The following is a 20283-nucleotide window of genomic DNA, read 5'->3' as shown; positions in this document are numbered from 1 at the left end:
ATAGAACTGTTGTTGTTCATTTTGAGAATAAAGTCAAAATGTGTTTAAAGTTTAAAGTCGATTAAAGTTGTTTCAAATAAAATAAACTGACACGGCTGCAATATGCTCTATAAAATGCCTCGTGTAGACGAGCGTAGAGAGCCTGTTTCACTAACGATCTATTTCAACTTATCGATTTAACTGATGTCACATCATCTACAAACAGCACTACATGTGCAGAGGACCAAAGTGGCAACTCCTGTGCTGTAAAACAAAGCTAACACCGACGTCAAAAAGCTGCAGTAATCATGGGACGCTGGCTCCTAAAGGAAGTCAACCTCCACAGACCCTCGCTGTAAAATGCCCAACTTCACGCATTTAAAAACATGTTTACAGACTGGAACCAAATCCTTTGCACATTTTCTTATGTAACCTTCAATTTAAATTTTCACATTTGTTTCCCAAAGTGCACTGCCTGTACATGAAAACTACTGGGACATCAATCCTCTGGTTAGGGAGACTTGTGCATCCTCTTGGCCTCCCAGAGGTCACCAGCCTGTCGCACTTACGCTATAGCACCTCACATTAATGTGGCACAAACTGATGTCCTGATGATGTTTCCAAAATCCCAACTGTCTCTGAGAAATTGTGGGTTTTTGTGCAACAATAATTTTTTGAATTATGTATGGAAGTGTTCCTTCCCAGTAAAGGGAGCAGACCAATGTTGAGCAGAAGAGAAATGAAAAGAGGGCTGTTGGGACGTCTCTTTTTCAAATGTTGTCTGACTTTTAATTCAGTTCTATCTGTTTTAGTGCCAGTTCACAGCAACGGTTTCCTCAGTGTGGTTTAATCTAACCAGACAGTTTAATTATTCGTGGCTTCCAGGATTCAGAGAATTTATTCCACTTTGACATCATAGCGTCCCACAGTGACTGCAGATTTGTCTGCTGCACGTTCATGATGATAATCTCCAATTCCATCTCAAAGGTGCTCCAGTGGATTGACTGGTGACTGTGGAATAGAGTAAACTTAGTGTCAGGTTGGCACTGAGCACATTTCTGTATTCTTACAGCAAGAAGGGCTTTGGTTTAAATCCCATCTGGGGCATCTCTGTGTGGAGTTTGCATGCTCTCCCCATTTCTGTGAAGCTAATCTGGCTTCCTCCCAAAGTCCAAAAACACGAGTTTAGATTAACTGGAAGCCTCAAACTGAGCTGATATGTGTGAAACTGATGCATGGATGGTTTTTGTTATTTTAAATAAACATGCATGTCCTTCAGCATAGCTTAGCTGGAATACAGAAAACAAGCAACTTTGAGATAAGAAACAGTGCTCTGAGCAGAGAGCGCTTTAGCCTCCTGTAACACAGCTTTCTTCAAACCTGAGGTGAAGTACCCTCAGGGTCTATTTGACTTTTCAGCTGTAGACTTGTCTGACCAGAAACAATCAAATCAGGACCTGCGATAAGAATAAAGATTCCCATTATTACAACACTTTGTTGTAAACTTCCTCGTTGATCTGTTCCTGCGTAAATAATACCTCCATGGAAGAGCTGTACTTCCAGTGAAACAGATACTGCTGCAGCTGAATGTGGTGTCTGTAAAGAGCAGCTTTCTCTTCCCCCCTTATAGTATTGAGGAACTTGGAACAATTGTGACAGACTGATGACCTCTTACTTTTGAACAACTTGTTGAAGGAAATAAGAAGTTGCTTGCACCGCCGTCTTAATGCATTAACAGGAGTAAACACTGATTCTCACGTGTCATTCCAGTGAGTTTCAGTTTCTTGTAACCTGCTGGGTGGAAGTTTGCCTTATTGGGCAAGTGCAGTGTTTGGACTTTCCCTGCTGAAGCACTTACAGGAACGTTTTTAAACAGTTGATACGCCTGAATTATAGCCTCTGGCAGGATTCCATTAAGTAGTCCATGTGAAAGGACTGTGTTGGAAAAAGTCTCTCATTATAAATCTGCGTCCTGCATGAACAAGAAAGGACATGTTTTAGCTTTTGCAATGTGTCTTTGAAGACATGCTTACGAGAATAGTTTATGCACGGTTATTGATGCAGGTAGGCATGAAGATTAGAGTTAAACAAGGCCAGAGGTCATCCATACTCATTTCAGAAAACTTTCACCTTTTGCCTTTGCCCACTTTTTCACAGTGATTAATACCACGCTGATGTCATTTTTTGCAGTGTGAATTAAAAACATCCAAGCCATGGGCTGAAAATAAAGTGCTGCAGATGTCACTGAAATCGCACTCTTTTGCACTTTCATATGGAGCGTTCTCAAGACGTCCAGAATAAATGGGGCCCAAATACTTTCTTTTATTTTAGAGATGTGAAGGTTACAGCTGGCATTTCAAGAAAAACTGCTACGGCTGCTGTAATGAAATCGAGAATCAGTTTTAGTAACAAGGAAGAACTTTTTTTTAGCACATAAACAGTGTCATGATGCACGAAACCATGGTGCAGAAAGCTGCATCTGGTCAGACAGAAGAACACAAACCTGCAAGAGGGGATTTGCACAAAATGAAATGTAACGGACGGATGCGAGGTCATCGATGGCTGAACGCTCGTGCAATACAGAGGATGTATGTTCTATCACAAGATGGTTGATCAGTTGCTTTCAATAACTCGCTTTCACAAGGGGTTTAGCAGCCGTGGCAACAACAACTGTAATCTCCATGATTTAAATTTTGCCTTCAATCTCCAAATGATCAACAGTTTTTTTCTTAATGTGGCCCTAATACTCCTTCATAGGGCTGCATCAGGAAGCGCATCAGTTATGCACATCCATCCACTTCGGTGCTCCTTGCAAATAAGGAGAAGCTGAAAGAAGCTTTTTAGCAGCATCCTCCAGAGAGCAGTCAGCCCTCACAAACAGCTGACTGTTGCACTCACATGTCAGACGTCTGGTTACTGTTTGGTAACAGAGTCCATGACAGGAACATGTCCTGTTGATCGATCCTGTAACTAACCAGGCTTGCAAATGCTAGCTGATAACTGAGCTAATAACTCCACCCTCTCATCCCAATATGGTCAAATCTGGTTTCAAATACCAAGATGGTGATGGCCATCCTTAAAATGTTGGTGCACAAAATATTGAGATGGTTTTCAGTTCAATTCAGTTCAGTTTTGTTTATGTAGTGCCAAATCACAAGGCCCCACAGTAATACAAATTCATTTTGTTGCAACATGTTTTTATATGCGGTCTGTGATTACCAGTCTGTGTCCAAGTTGTAGTTAAACCTGGGAATTTTCTAACTCCTGATAAACCAGATATGGCTTTCATAGATATGGAAGTGATAACAAAACATGAACACTGAGGTAGATTGTGTCTGAAAATGGAAATCTGATGGAAGAAACCAAGTTGAAATGCAAACAAACCTGAAAGATAAACAATCCTAAAGCATGCTGAAGTACTGAGTCAGTTTACAAATCACACTTACGGTAAAGTTGGGAGAAAGTCTCAGATTGGACTGTTTGGGTTTTTTAGTTACCGATAAGACAAGAGTGAAAGTCAACAGAAATCTGAAGCGTTTAGTTTTGCTATGAAAGGACATCTGTAGCAGATCTGACCAGAGTAAGTGCTTCCCCCCCCCCAGGAGCGTGTTTCCTTTTTGGGTGGTCTGTAGTTATACAGATCATGTATCTTGTGGGAAACTCAAAAGAAATGCCGTGAACTGCTGATCTTTGGCTCCCTGGACAGTTTTAAAGTGAGCACAGAGATTCTGTTACGAGCAGGTCAAATGGTCAAAATGAGCTGGAAGCACTTCCTGTTTTCAGACCCTCTGAATCCCAGCCTGGATTCTCATAAATGTTCAGCATGCTTACCGCCAGTCATTCGTCACTTACACTTACAGCAGTCGAGTCTTTAGGCCAACTCCAGTTTCCATTTGAAGGTTTCATAAATTGTCAGGCACAGCTTCCTGGAAGTGGCGTTGTCAAACATTTTCATTTAAATAAACAGCTGTTATTTGATCATTTATTGCCACATGAATAAACACAACGATAATAAACCCCAAAGGCCTGAAAAACTACACAGAAACAGCAAAACCAATATAATGGTAACTGTAACCAAAAAGAAAAGGAGATGCATGTAAAAAAGAGAAAAATAACCTTTTCCAGTTATTATTTGCCTCACACAACGACGTCGATTCTTCTTGGTAAACATTTTAAGGTGTGTGGTAAGTCGATTTAAATATCTTGAATGAGATACTTCGCTAAAGGGGTAAAATTCTAGACGTCTGACACACTTGGAACTTTTGCCCAGAGCTGTACATTGAAGCATGAGGAAATCACAAATGCAAGCAACAATTAACCACATTTTACTGTTATGTATGTGAACCAACTTACTACAGTATGTATGCAGAGCAGACTGGTTTCAAGCGGCGAGCATCGTGAGAGTCGGAGGCACACTTTGTAAAAGACGTGTACGCACAAGCAAAGCAGCAACAAGAAGGGTAAACACCTGTAACCACCACTAACCTCTCACACATCATCAACATCACATTTAAAAAAAGGATGACAAGTGTAGCTCGAGCTGACATTTAGATGTTTATCTAAATGCTAGAACAGCTTTGAAATTCACACGAGTTGTTCGCACTAAAGTAAAAACCAGCATTTCATGCGGCTACCGCTTTTGCGCCAGCTGTGGTCTCAAGGCCGGAGCTGAACAAAAACACCCTGATAACAGACTGTGGATAGACGGTTTCTTCCTATCCTACGCAAGGCCACCTGGGTCGGCTGGAAGACTGTTTGCTTAGCCTGGCAGGGCGAAGGACACTGTCTCAGCTGAACTCTGGACACGCACACAAACACACTGATACACACTCACACCCCCCTTTCCAAACGCCTTCGATGCTTTTCTCCTCCCGGGTCAGATGGCAGGTCGACTGGACCGGCGCAGACATGCTGCAGGACCGGATGCGCTGTCTCTCACCCTTTTACCCGTCCCTGTTGCTTGTCTTGTGTTTCTGTGGTGTATTGACAGTCATGTGCTTTTTGTGGGGTTTTTCTGTTATCAAACTGTTCTCCCATTAGGAGCTCACTCTGAGTGGAGTTTTTTTCTCTTCCTCTCACCTCACCTCATGTTATGTATTTTCGTTGTCTTTTCCTATCAGCCCACCTCTCTGACATGTCTTCCCAATGTGTTGTTTGTGTAAAGTTTGGTCAGAAGGTTCCTTTGTAAGTGCGCATGCGCCATCAGCGTGCTGCCTGCTGTAAGTATTCTGATTAGATTCAGTTCATCCCGACGTCCAGATTAACAGAATCTACTTTTTGGGAAAGAGGTTAGGTCATGTGCAAATACTCCAAAAGTCCAAAACACTCAATTGTAGATGGTTATTCTACTCCTAGCTGTTAGCCACAGCTGTGGCTGTAAGCACAGAACACTCAGCAGCTTGCTGTTCTGACCTTCTGTTTGCAAGGACAAGCAAATCAGAAGACAGCTTAAAGGACGTGTTTCTGCTGCAAGACCCAGTATATGAGGAGTTTGTTTTGTTTGCTTTGATCATAATCATGTAAACTCACTCTAGTATAGAAATATGATCTCGGAAATGAGGAGAACTGGTCCACTTTAACAGTTCTTCAGTGTGTGTGTGTTCATAGTTCTTCTGGCACGACACCAGTTCCACATACCAGCAGGTAACATCTGTGTGGCTGCTGGATAACACATCGCGCTCACAGAGGTGCAGAGTGAGATACCGCTAAATACACCCTGATAAGGAACTCATGTTCCCTCCACCATCACACGTCTTTTATCTGAGCACATATGGCTCAGTTTGTTTTCATTCACTCTCAGTTATCGTTTTATTCTGTTTTATTGTTTGGGCTTTTTAGTTCTTTGAATTTTACTTTGGCGTTGCTGTAGCTCAGGAGGAAGAGCAGGTCATGTGCTAATTAGAAGGAATTGGAATTGCATGGCAAATTTCCTTTGGCAAGATACAGAATCCCACGTTGCTCTCTGGTGTGTGAATGAAGTGTGTGTGTGTGTGTGTGTGTGTGTGTGTGTGTGTGTGTGTGTGTGTGTGTGTGTGTGTGTGTGTGTGTAATTAGAAAACGTGACAACTTTTGTTTTTCTTTTCTTAAATGATTTGTTAGAGAAACAGACGATTTAGTCATAAATAAAAAGACAGCAACTAGAATTTACAAAATAATATCCGAGTTTATTTTGGGATAACTCTCTACAATACGTTTGATATATACAAGCCGTGTCATCAGATTTTGTACAAGCTCTTGCAAAAACAGAAATGCGAGTCATTCACAGACACTGACAGAAACAGGATTGTAACACTGCTGTCAGTTCCAGGGCAAGTTCAGGCAAATCTTTCTATTTCTATGGATCATTCATAACAAAAAGGAAGAAAGAAAAAAGAGACGTCCACAGCTGCTCGTCTCAGAGTTCGAGTTTCACCACAGTTTCACCGCAGTCACCACAAAAAAACAGAAGAAACACATGTAGCTATATATTGAGCCAATGGCCGAGGCATGGCAGCTTATACAGGACAACATTATAAATAAGATGAAATGATGATTTCTCCGTAATCGCTCTAACAGGTTTTAATCTTCTACAGTGCAACATTGCCATCACAGACTATGAGATCTGGTTGTCTCCATCCATCCTTCCCAGAGTTTGTTCATCTAAGAAAAAGCAGAAGATTCATTGATTAGCCGGTGCACAGGGAATAACTTTTAAAAATCACATGTGATGGAGTGAGGAAATCGCTTCGTTCTCACCTCATTTACTGTTGCTTTTTCTTGTTCACGATATTGATGAGATTTCTCACCCATGGTTTCTGGCTGGGGTGGATGACACACAGAGTTCTGCCACTGTTGGTAATGAACCTGAAAAAGCAGATGAGATCATGACGTGAGATGAGGCAAATACAGGTAAACCAGGCACTGTGGGTCTTTAGGAAAGCAACCCTGCACAAATACACTCACTACTTAATACATATGCATGAATGTTGTGCACATGTTTGACACTTACACAGTAGCGCTTATTTGACAGCCTTTCCCAGCTTCCTGAATGATGTAGTCCACGATGTTTTTGGAGGGCAGACGTTTGTCGATAGCTTGCAGACAGCAGTCCATTGCGATCTCACCTGCAGGGAGAAATTACAAGAGAAGACTTGTAAGGACACACACCAATGTCAGTTTAACAGGCAGAAGAGTTTTATACATGTGATAGTCTAAATCTGAGAGATGTCATGCAGTCTGCACCTGTTTTCTCTCTGTCTTACCTGATGCAAAGCTAAAGCAGAGGACGCCCAGCAAGAGCAGAGCTGCAACTCGGGAAGCCATGTCTCTGATTCTTCGTAGGTTTGCTGCGGCTTGGCTGCTTGAGCGAGTCTCTTCAGGAGAGCAGAGGAGGCGATGGTGTGAGGAGGAGAACTACAGGTGCATTTATACAGGTGAGCAGGCGAAACTGAAAGTGTTCTCTCAGCTCATTGACTGGAAATGGGTGAAAGTTGGCACAACAACAAGGAAATGTTGGCACGTGGCAGGACAATTACAGCTTAACTCCTCCTGACTTTTGGTTTTCTTGCCAAAGAAACTTAACGAGTATTTTTTTTTTTTCCCACATGCTTTCCTGACACCAAGCAGGAGTCTTTTTTTCATGTATGTTTTGTGCAAATGTTACAAAAAAGGAAAGATTTTGCAATCAAATAAATTGGAGTCTTCTGATTTTTGGGAAAATAAAAGTCTGAGGATTAGCTTGTATCAGTCAGTGCAGGTGACCCACTAGTGCAAGACAAAGAGCAGTGACTCTGAGATTCTCTGCAACTAATGTGAAACTGGATGGAAACATTGCAACATCCATCCATCTTCATCCCCTAAACAAAGTCAGGTCACCTGAGCCTATTTTCCCTTTCGCAGGGTGAGAAGCACACTAGTGTCTGCTCAAGTGGAAATCCTGGAGAAAGCTCAGGCATGTGTAATTTAAGCTTCTATTAAGCAATATTAAAAAGGGGGGAACTAGCTGATATCTGCATCCACAGCTGTGCTGCTGCATCATGACTGCAAATTGTTTTTAGGCTATTTTGGTGCACTACACTACAAAGTAACAACAACATATCAAAGCAGGTTAACACGACACATTTCTGCAAAACCAAACAATTCTTGCAAAACTTATATAGCTCAGGTATTTGCATCATTGAGTGGATGAGCACATGGAGCACCAACTACACAACATGGTTTGTCATACATGGAGGGAACACTCAGACACAAAGTTATCAGATTTGGTTCATAACACAAAAGCAGTCAAATAGGAAGCTAAGAAGTGTTTTGTGCGTCATTTGCTTTCAAACATGCTCGAAACAAAAAAAGGTCTCACTTGTGATGCCACGTTTGACTCTGAAGTGAGCTGTGTTTGAACACATTCAGTTTTCACACTGGCTGCATGTCAGCACTGGCAGAGAATTCTGTGCTCATTTTACCTCATTAAAGCTTTAGGTTTATTTTACAGCTTTTAACAATATTGATTTCAATTAGAAATTAAGTATTATTGTAGTTTTATGAACCACTGGAGACTCATGGAGACTACACTTGCACCGACGGGCAGCTGACCCATATGGAAAAGTAAAAACTTATAAAAGACTTGCATAAGATGTGGCCTACTTCATATCGTGAATCATATAAGGCTTATATGATTTACTCATGAAAGTGGCCACTTTCATATATTGATTTAGTAAGTATGTGTTTTCACTCTTGTATGCTTTTCATACAAGTTTCACACAAGACAGATACAAACTTTATTAGATTTATATATATCTTTTCCATATGGGGAGAAAGATCGTTTAAACTAACTTTGCACTGTGGGAAGAAACCTGGAGAAAACCCAAGAGGCACAGATGGAACAAAAGGCCCATGGACATTCAGGCCTTCTTCATTTGAAGAAACATTTTCAAGGCTGTCTTGGCCAAGATAAACAGCAGTTCAACCAGCCGTGATTCCACAAACAGCAACACATGTGCAAATGCACAAAAAAAGTTTATTTGTGCAGAAGATCAAGAGTGAGATTCAGAAACAGGGAGAATATAATATTTAAAGCTACGAATATTGTTGGCCAAACAGGGGCAAGAATGTTCAAGCAGAGTCTCCTATAATGTCCTTAAATGTATTTATTGAAATCTATTCTTTGCAGATGGATCTGCAAATTTAAATACCTTTTTTAAATTATTCAGTGTTGCCTTTAGGGCCTTTTTAGCTTTAGGTGCATTAGATTTGAACAGAATTGTCGTCCACTACACTGAGGTGTGAAGACCTGCATAGTGATAGTATCATTTTGTGGTTTGGGAAACTGCTCTCCCAAACCATGCTCTTGGCATGTCTACAAAAAGATATCAGTCTACAATTCCAACACAAACAATTGCATGAAGTGGAAAGTTGTAAATATCTCATCTTAATCTTGTCTTTACAGTAATAACCCCAAACTTTAGCCGTTGGGATCCGTCTATTCACTGTGCGGTTCGGGGATTTTTCATGGAATGCGTACGGGCAATCGCTTTATTGTGTTCTCTTCTGAGTGTTTATGCTTGTGTGTGCATGCATCCAACACTAGATCTCGATCTGGGAGAGCAGGATTTGCTGCACAAGAGCAGCCAAACCTTTCCCGCCAGAAAAGAGGGTTTCGCCAGGAGTGATGCAACTTTTACAAAGCCTGTGGAGAGACGCAAAGCTTAACTTGTTTCACAGGAAGTAGTGTAGACCGGTTTCCCCATTAATCTTACTGTTTATTTTTTTTCCTTGTCTCCACTAGTTGCATTCGATGAATCAAGATTATCCTACCTTAAGATTAAGGAAAGTTATTATCTTGGTTTTGTGGCCTGCAGCTTACAGCTTTTGTTTAGTCTGATCTCTCTAAAAAGCTTCCTCCTCAGACGTATCGGGCTTGCTTCATATGGTAAATGGCCTGTATTTGTATAGCGCTTTGCACATACAAATGAACGTTTAGAATAAGAAGATCACATTGTGTAAAAAAAGAATAAAGTCAATACCTAAACACCATTTGAACCATGTATGAAAACAAAGAGTTTGCAGAATAAGAGCCAGCATGTTGCATAAAACACTGTAAACTCTGCATAAATGCTCCCATTGGATTTCACCTGCCAAGCAACCACATCTTGAGAGTTTTTGTGCGTTGCAAAATTTAAAATAAGATACTCATGGTCCCGTCTGTATTCCCCCCAACTGTCTCACAGTTCCTTATACACAAACATGAAAATGGTTTAAATCCTTTTTCCAAAAAACATTTTGTGTGTTCATGTTGGTAAACGTTTCACTTCCTTAAATCTGCGTGTTGACCTTCTGAAGTTTTACACATACATGCAGAGTTAATGGTCATGTGTTTATGTTGTTGTGAAAGAAGCTGTGAGTTCTAAAAGCACCACATTTCATTACAAAGAAATGAGTCAGGAGGAAGTTTCTCCAGTTCAGCACCCAGGCTCTTCTACTATGAAGCCATGCTCGAGTAACAGATGCGGTTTAGCATCTTGCCAAAAATCAGAAAGACGACTTCTGTGCACGGAAGCATGTTTGTCTAAAACTTTCTAGCATTAATGGTGCCTTTTCCAGTTTGTCTCAGTCCATTTTAAAAGACGTTGGCTCAGAGAAGATGGCAGCATTTCTGGATCATGTTCAAATTTACTTGCAATTTACTTGCATTTGAGAATAACATGGACAAATGTGTTAATAGACAGAGGTTTTTGGAAGAGTTCCTGTCCCAAGCAGGGATTTCCGTGATAGAATTGTGCCAGTTTTTAATACAGTGCTGCCTGAGGGGCCAAAGATCACAAGCATCCAACATCGATTTTCAACCTTGTCCCTTATTTCTCAAGACTCTCAAAATCTTTTGATGGTATTATGTACTGTAGATGACGAGATAGAGAACAAATCAAATGTTTAGAGACTTTCGATTTGTTCTGTTGTGGAAAAAATCTGGGTTTGTGAGATTTTGTTTTTATTTACATCTCACACAATGTCTCAATTTTTTGGAACTGGGGTTGTTTTTAATTGGAACAAGAGAAGCAACAGAAAATTTCCCTTGACCACTCGTGGTTTCTGTTATATTGTTGCTGAGGGAAGTACTTCTTGCAGCACATGAAGTAATTCAATCAATCAAGCAATATTTACACAAATGCCCTGGCTGGAGCCAGAGCATGCAACCTTTCTCTGTAGCTTAGCAAATATTAATATTAATATTAATACCAGCAATAACGCCTGCACTACCCACACAGCAAAATCCACACATGACTGTTTAAAACTGCAAAACGGAGTCTTTGCCAAAAGTGAGCGTTAAGAGTACCAAAAGATATTTCTCTTCCCATTCATCGTTCCGACATTCCAAACTGATGTTTAGTTAGTCATAGACAGCCGCAGGCCCTGCAGGCTCCCATGCAGCCACATATCAGGTGTGAGACATCAGCTGTGTCGTCGTACCATGTGGGAACGTAGACAGAGCGGAGATTGATGGAGTGTATCGATGTGTATCTGGATGTCTCAGAGCGAAACTAACTTAAGGTTTGGATCCGAGCCTGCTCGCAACTCAAAAACTTTAACATTTCACTCCACACCTGTTTGGTGTTTTGGGCTCTGGCCCTAATTAAACACTTCCTAAGGATCTGTCTTACCAAGTGTAGACTTATACAAAGTACACAGGCTGAGAGTGACAGCTTTAAGTGTCAAAATCATAGATTTGTTTGCTTTTGCAGTATTAAGGGAGGACAAACATGACCGTTCTTCCTCATAGGCATACATTGTTTTTTAGCCTTTATTTCGAGAGTGGACAGGGCAGTAGGGTGACTCAACCACTGGGTGGCCTTGAGTTTCACATCTTGCTAGTATTTCTATGTTACTCTGACTCACGCAGCTCTTACATTGAAAAATAAAACATTAGTCTGTAAACTGAGATACTGAAGCTGAGATGATCACAACATCAATAAACAAGAGTGACCTGTTTCTGCTGACAGCCATAAATGCCCATAACATAGCACAACATTGCCTCCTCCATGTTTAACAGATGATGTGATACGATTCGGACGATGTTTCTCTTCATCTGAATAATCTTTGTTTTGTCTGCACGTAGGGTTAGGGCCTTCCTGTTGTAGAGTGTAACCAGTGGTTTGCACTTTGTTATAATCTTTCTGTACATTTATGAAAGTGTCTTTGACACAGACTTTGACAATATTATACTTTTTTTTCTTAAGCAAGGAAAAAGCTCTGCTATGACATACTTTAGCTGTCTTCTGTGGTTTTTCAGGTCTTTCGATGTTGCTGTGCATTCATTCTTTTTAAAGATGTAGCACAGTGTTGATTTAGCCACCTTTAAAGTCTCTTTTATAGACTTATTTAACATTTTCAGGCTAATGATGTCCTCCCTTACTTTGGACCTCTGGACTTTTTATTGAGTGTTCCTGAGAACAGCTATGAACTACAGTTTCAACATTTTTTCTTTGTTTTTTGTTATTTGAATAACAGGGGACCTCTCGTCCGATTACTTTTGAGCATATGAGGATAGTGCGTATGAAGTGGCTTTAATTCATTATCAGGTCATGTAAATATTTTTGTGAAAGCATAACGCTGAAAGTTGACACTTTAATCACACCGTGTCAGATTAATTTAATCATTTTCTGGTAACTTGAGAACTGATTGCTAACAAAGCTCATCTTAACGTTTTTTTTGCTGAATGGATCATACAAAGAGAAAAAAGAAGAAAGGCTGTATAGAATTGAAGGTAATTTTGTGTGATGATCTTGTGTAAAGTCATCCCCTTCCAGTAAGCTCAAATTGTTTGATTTGTTGTTGACACAGGTCTTAAATAAGTGGAGGATTAAAGGTACAAAACAAAATCAGTCCTGCATGTCAAAAATACAAAAGATGTGCACCAGCTTCTTTATTTTGGCTCGATCTGTGAAAGCATTTACTGCTCCTCCCCTCAGGACATTCACCTCCTCTCCTGGCACAATGAGGCCTTCGTGAATACAATTCTCACAGAGCAAAAAATTGGAGTTGAGGAGTTAAGCGAGTCCAAAAACCACGTGATTTACAGGAAAGCGGGAGTAGACTTGAATGCAAGTTAAGATCTATTTTGGAGTGAAGTTAAACATGGGCAAAAAAAATTGAGCAAACAGCAGAGGGCTGTTAAATAAATAAATATCAAAGCAAACATATGGCAGTAAATCTGATCAGACTCTTCTTGCATGGCTAAGAGAATGAGTGCAGCTGGGACAGTCCTTGAAAGTGCAGACAGCTAGTTTATGCTTTATGTGTTTTAACAGCTGCACTTTACCCCCCCACCCCCACTTTGACACATATGAAATTGCTTTCATTCAACTTTTAAAACCCAACAGGAAGCTATTCCTGAACCCCCGGGCTTTAAGGTCAGAGGACAAAAGTACAAGTACTGTGCTTGCATGGGTTCTCTTTGGGTACTTCAGCTTCCTCTCACAGTCCTAAAAATGCATAGGTTAGGTGAATTGGCAGGTTTATATTGGCCATAGATGTGAATGTGTTTGTCGCTCCGTGTTAGCCCTGTGCTTGACCAGCATGTGCACTAACCTTCATCCTATGAAGGCTAGTATAGGCTTCCTCCTGAGTTGGATAAATAGAAGAAAATTGATGAGTATCTAAATTGCATTAGCAAGGTGTTGGGCCACAATGTTCTACAGGTATCATTAGAGAACAACTTGAAGGTGACTCTGGGCCTCTACTAGAGAGTGAAGCATTAAAGCGGCTGGTGTTGTGCCAGCTGTTTGTAAGTTATCTTCAGTATCTAGCTAGTGCTAGTGCTAGCAAAGAGGAGCGAGCATAAAGAGAGTAACGTTTTTTACTCCTAACGTTTTTTACTCCTAACGTTTTTTACTAACTGGGAGGTAATTTCAAATACAGCTTTTTTTTATATCAGCTCAGCAAACATCAGCAAACATGCAAACTGTTTGTTTGCAGTTTGTCACAGTGTATTGCTAGCTAAAAGGCCTAGCTAGATTTCTCAGGGAGAGTGCACGATAACTTCACTCAAAGATGGAGAAACATGTAAGAAAGTCAGGACAATGAGGAAACGAGAGGTTGGATTTAAAGGTAAGGATGCTCGGTGGCATTTGACAAACTGCAAAAATGTAATGTCATCATTTTAATCACATTTTGGATCTGGAACCTCTATATGTATGTATATGTTTTTATAAATTATGTATTTTCATCCTGCAAAATAAACTAGAGTATACATACTTTGTGTTTTTCCCATATGGAAAAGAAATAGTAAAAACTTATAAGATTTATATAGATCTTTTCCATATGGGTTCAAGCGTTGCTTGAAAATACTAATGTGGTGAATTTTGTAGTAAAGCACTGTGGCGGTGTGCTCAGTGGCTATGGAGCTCATGGTTACAGTTAATTAACATCAAATGTAGCAGCTATTAACTTGCATTTAAGCTGACGATGCTTAGATTCATTCACTGAATGCCATTTTTATACCAACTTTATCCAGTCTGGTATAAACGTGGTACAGTGTAGGGGATGGGAATCAGCCAAGGTGCGAAACATTTGCTTACATGTTGTTGAGTTCAGCTGTGTAAATCCACAAAGGTCAGCTGATCACAGCCTGTTCAGGAGCTCATATTAGAAGTCCTTTGCTTGTGGTCTGTACTCGGCCAGTACAGCAGACCTTAGGGTTCCAACAACTGCTGAATCTCACTTTAACCCTTAACTTTACTCCCTGTTCTGATTAGTTGTGGAGACAAAGTCACCTCTACAATGTAGGCAAATGGTTACTTTCACTGCTGTGTCCTGCATGACAGATTTGAAGTGAGAATTATAATTTTGATTGGAATAACATTTGCATTTTCATGAACTAATATTATTATATTATTATGTTGACAGACTATTATTGTATTATTATTGATATAAAGGTTCAGATAACCTTTGCATTAGAATAGATGGTAAAATCGTCCTTCAAGTACAAGAACCTGTACATTTTCACTTTTGCTTGAGTGAAAAAGTTGCTTCAGTACCTCAACTTTTACTCAAGTATTTTTAAGACAGGTATCTGTACTTCTACTTATGTAAAGAAGTCTGTACTTTTGCCCCCTCTAGTTATACTTTGAGGTAACTCTTTCATTGAGAAATAGAGGCAAACCATCATTGCAGATTGCCCCCACAGCACAACAGAGTTGCTGGATACCTTTACTTTAAGGAGCAAGTGTTCAGGTGGTTTCTTTCATTTTGATTCTGGTATCGTTTGGCCAAGAGGCGTAGTTTCAAAACTTTTTTTGGCATCCCAAACGTGGCGGTTTTTCTGTCAGCATCATATTGAACCCAGCGAACACCAGATGTCAAGATTTGAAGGAATAGTTGAAGGTTGGGAAAATACGCCAAGACAGATGACAAGATTGGTCAAATACGAGATTAGTATCGCTTTTCTTATCTAACCCTTGACAAAAATGTAAACAAAAGTATTTCCAGCATTTAGTACTCCGTGGGTGAGTTTTTAGCAGTTCATGTAGCTGAACAATGACAGTTGATTGACAGTGTTTTATGAATCAGATAAAAACCTGAAAGCAGGATGGTTTGAAGTATCTGCAGCAATCAGGACTCTTCACTGGATGTTTCATGTAGAGTTACAATATTGTAGTTAGAGACAATGTTGAAAATGTCTTCATATTTTGCTAAAACGAACAATAGAGTTTGTACAGCGAGCTTGAAAGTCAGTATTTGATATGACCACCCAGACGCTTTTCTTTCCAAGCTCTTTAGACAACCATGACCTGGATGACTGAGAACCTTTATTCTTCTACACAGCCTGAACTCTCTTGAGTAAGTTTTTCTTTTCTCTTTTTTAAAAGTAATATTCAGGAATAGTTCTCCATTCTTCTTGAAGGTCAGTCAAATGTTAGCTGCCTCTTGTTCCATTCCCTGTGGCGATGATCCCACACTGCTCCATTAGTGATACTTTTACTGTATTCGCAGTGTTTTCGGGATCATTGCCATGCTGAATTTTTTTTTTTTTTACTTATTCAACTTATTTTAACTTATTTCTGTCATGTCAAGTGTACAGCACTTTGTGTTCACCTGGGAGTTGTTCTGAAAGTGCTATATAAATAAATTGCTTGTTTGCTTGCCAAACCATAACAGAGCCTTCACTGTGTTCTTCTGATCTCCTCTATACATATTGATGACAGTTTAAACCAAAAATGTCACATTATGGATTCATTCAATTCAATTCAGTTTTATTTACGCAGCGCCAAATCACAACAACAGTCGCCTCAAGGTGCTTTATATTGTAAGGTCGACCCTACAATGATACATACAGAAAAAACCCAACAATCAATGACCCCCTATGAGCAAGCACTTTGGCGACAGTGGGAAGGAAAAACTCCCTTTTAACAGGAAGAAACCTCCAGCAGAACCAGGTTCTGGGAGGGGCGGGGCCATCTGCTGTGACCGGTGAGAGAAGGAAGACAGGATAAAGACATGCTGTGGAAGAGAGACAGAGATTAATAACAAGTGTGATTCAGTGCAGAGAGGTCTGTTAACACATAGTGAGTGAGAAAGGTGACTGAAGAAGAAACACTCAGCGCATCATGGGAATCCTCCAGCAGCCTAGACCTATTGCAGCATAACTAAGGGAGGATTCAGGGTCACCTGGTCCAGCCCTAACTATATGCTTTTGCAAAAAGGAAAGTTTGAAGCCTAATCTTAAAAGTAGAGATAGTGTCTGTCTATGTTTGCTCCTAGTAACACATCAGCAAGCCTTCAGTGCCTATGTGGGGGAACTGTGGGGCAGATCACACAGCTCTGGCCTCTGGCACTCACTGGGGCAGCCCGTAGTATGGACTACCCACATTAAGCAGAGGGACCCATGTTGGGCCAATGTTGACCTGCAGCATACCCACACACCTACACGGGGCCCACAGTGCAGGGTCCAGATCTCCATATTTCACACTGGTAGCATTGCATACAGTGGGCTGCCCACACATGCCCCATTGTTCATCAGTCTACCATTTACAGTATGGGGACCCATTTGCATCCTTTGGTGCTTTACCACCACCGACTCAACTGTGTGTGTGGACCAGAATGTGCTTGAAAAAAAGCAAATTTTGGGCACTCACACCCTTATTCATCCACATATTGAAGTTATCAGATTTCTTTTTCACCAGATGCCATTCCTGATGTAACCCCCACTGGATTTGCTTGATACCCAAACATTAAAAAAAAACTGCACTATGGAGCCGCTCGCCCTCAAGAAGAACAAGAAGAACCTTTAAATCATATCAAATAAGTTAGTTTGACGTAAAACAGAAATATGACCTTATGTCTTTCACTTCCCAAGTTTTTTTTTTTGTAATATATCAATTAGACTCAGTTCAACTTCCATTTTTCTGAGGTTTTAAGTCAGTCTCTATCTCTCTCTTTTAGATTTCTGACAGTGTAATAAAACATGCTCTGTGGTTTCATTCTTTCCACAAAGGTAACATTTCCCTTTACAGTGTTTCCTTATTATGAATAATGTGCCAGCAAACATGCCCATGCAGGCCTACAATGGATAGATGTGGGTGAACTGTGGTGTTGTATGGAAAGCCCAACCTACAATTATCCCACGTGAGCCCCAGGTGGGTCAGTCCACAGTTTTGCCCTTTGGGATCCCTGTATGTGTTTTCTAGTGACAAGCCCACTATGGATAGCCTACGGAAAACCACCATAGGGCCAAGATGGGTAAAGCTAACCATGGGGCCTGCATGGGGAGCCAAAATGGCAAAACTGCTATGGGCACTGCCATGTAGGCTGCATGGGGCTGCATCTGTTTTCTTTGGCAGCCCATGGTATGTTACTCATAGAATTCCCTGTTGGAAAAGCTTAAACATCTCCCTTCACACACACACTTCAAACTTCAAAGACCATCAGTCTGCAGAAATATTGCTCATAACCATTAAAAAAACTCTGATTGCTTGGAAGAAAAAGGAAATGAAGGGTGGTTTGAGATTTTTGCACAGTACTGTAGCTCTACATTCAAACTATGTTTGGGATTATGTCTGTGAAGGTTCTCAGTCATCCAGGTCATCGTAGTCAAAGGAGCTTGCAAAGAAAAGCGTCTGGGCTTCTTTGAGTTGCTTGAAGACATTTCTCCTCTCATCCGAGAGCGCATGGCACAACAACTTCTATGTTGTGCCATGCACTTGTGAAGTGGCTGTTTGGTCTCTCCAATGTAGAGGTCTGGGCATTCCTCGCTGCACCGTACAGCATACACCACATTTTTGGAGTTTTGTCTTTCGGGTGAACCAGTTTTTGTCTGAGTGTGTGTTTGGGATTGGGATAGAGACTGGGAAGCAGGCATACTCGGAGTGAAAGTATTTTATGTTTTATGCTGTGCTCTCTTTCTCCCATGATTTGATTGTAGGACATTAAAAAAGTCGTTTTTATATTAGAAATACATAATTGAAATAAAATATTTTCAAATATTTTAATACCATTTCTGATCAGGCTTCAGTGAACAGTAGATGCATCAGCTCAAGGGCCAGAAGCATCCCTCAGGTCCCGTGTTAGGTTTTGTTGGATTATTTCCCATTTCCTAAGGATATGACTTTCAGATACTGTTCATCTGCTGTAGGTGGTTTGTTAGGCCTTCCAGTTCTTCTTTTTTCCACCACTTGTCCAGTTTCCTCAATTTTGTTAATGATAGAAATGGACTCCATCTTCAGCACTTTTTAGAGATTGAACTCAACAAACAAGGAGAAAGAAAGAAAACACTTATCTTAAAAAAATAGAGCTATAGCCAGAAGCTTACATACATTCATCATAGGAACAAAAGTCATGGCAAGTTTGGGCTTTTAGTGATTTCTTTAAGCTGTTGTTTCCCGGGTCTTTAATTACTTGAAAAGCAAGAATTTGGTGCAACTTTGAATCTGTTTCACACAGGGTCAAATGTGCACATACAAGCTCAAAAACGTACATATCCTCATTCATACATTACAAAAATTATTAAAGATGGCACCACCGATGGTTGTGTTGGTACTTTGCTGTCTCATGTTTTGCGTGCTTCTTTGTGGTTCTCTGTTTTTTGCTACTATCTTCAAATCGCCTTCACCAAAGAGGAACTCAAGAAACCAGTCGTCTGTAGGTACTTTTTCCCTGGTTTTCAATGACCCTGGCAACCTAACCAAGATTATTTGACACAAACGTGTCAAGCTGCATCTGTGTCAACCACTGCCCTAAATAGTAATAACCCACTGTTACGTCATTCAGGTCATACGCACATGCACATGCACATGTTAGCCTACTCCAAAGACTTTCTGTAACTTTTCTTTCTTCATTTTCATTTTCAGATAGATTCTGATTAAATTAATAAGTTATGCTGGAGGTTCTACAGTGTAACCAGGCCAAGGCCAGTTATTTTCCTGCAAATGATCATCATTCACTACAGCTGGTAGTTTCTCTTTGCCAACATATGAAGGATTTCTTTGACCGTTGGATTGACCACCACTCAATGGACAATGAAAAATCCAAGAATGAGGAGAACTGTAGATTTACACATGTCGGGAAGGTTTCTTAAAGCATTTTCTAAACAACTGCAGATTCCAAGGTAATCATCATCAGTTTAAGCAAAAGTTATTTGGAGTTGTCGCTACTTTGCCAAAGTCTTGAAGACCCAAACTTCACCCACACCTTCAGATGAGAGGAATTTAGTTAGGATGTTCAGGAACAAACCAAGAATCCATCAAGGCTCAAACCTGCCATGAATTGGAAACTGCTGGAACTCCAGTGTCACTATCCACAGTAATGCAAGTTGCAAGTTTTACATTGCAACGGACTAAGAAGATAAACATGAAGAAAAGTCCCCGCTCCAAAATTGACATCTTGAAGCTGAAATTTCCAGCTTCTCACACGGATAATCCCAGTACCAGTGAATTTTGTTTGGGGGACTTTCAAAAATGATAAAACTGTACCAGCGGTCAAGCACGGTGGTGAGAGCATCATGCTCTGGGCTTGTTTTGCTGCCAGTGGTACAAAGTGGATGAAATAATGAAAAAGGAGGGCTACTTCCAAACTTTTAAACTGCGCCTCATATTAGGCGCAGTTGCCTGGGTCGTTTTTATTGAATTTGAATTTACCATTTCTTGTCTTTTGGTTTCTTTGTTAGACTTCTCTGTCTCATGGTTTATGTCTCTGTGTTCCATAGTTGCTGTGTCTCCCCTGTCAGCCGTATCCTCTTGTCAAGTCCGCGTCTCTGTGTTGTTTCCTGTTTTACTTTGAAAGTCCGTGTCTCATGTTAATGTAGCTAATGTATCTGGTTTTGCTTCCCTTGTCTTGTTAGCC

At 40.5% G+C, this 20283-nt stretch overlaps 1 protein-coding gene across 1 annotated transcript; it reads right to left on the bottom strand.

Annotated features, from left to right (window-relative positions):
* Nucleotides 1-6117: 6117 nt before the first annotated feature.
* On the bottom strand, nt 6118-7348 carry LOC146697607 (C-C motif chemokine 21-like). Its single transcript, XM_085474219.1, has 4 exons — nt 7221-7348; nt 6968-7082; nt 6715-6822; nt 6118-6618 (listed from the first exon to the last, which is right to left on the bottom strand). The coding sequence occupies exons 1-3, from the start codon at nt 7279-7281 to the stop codon at nt 6720-6722; spliced, it is 279 nt and encodes a 92-aa protein (XP_085330345.1). The 5' UTR covers nt 7282-7348; the 3' UTR covers nt 6118-6618; nt 6715-6719.
* Between the last annotated feature and the right edge of the window lie 12935 nt (nt 7349-20283).

Source organism: Copadichromis virginalis, linkage group LG12, assembly GCF_057382275.1.
Source record: "Copadichromis virginalis isolate Kocher_CV1m ecotype Utaka linkage group LG12, C_Virginalis_male_GT1.1, whole genome shotgun sequence".
NCBI lineage: Eukaryota > Metazoa > Chordata > Actinopteri > Cichliformes > Cichlidae > Copadichromis > Copadichromis virginalis.
Note: the sequence above shows the minus strand (reverse complement) of the source record. Positions and strands in the feature narration are given on the sequence as shown.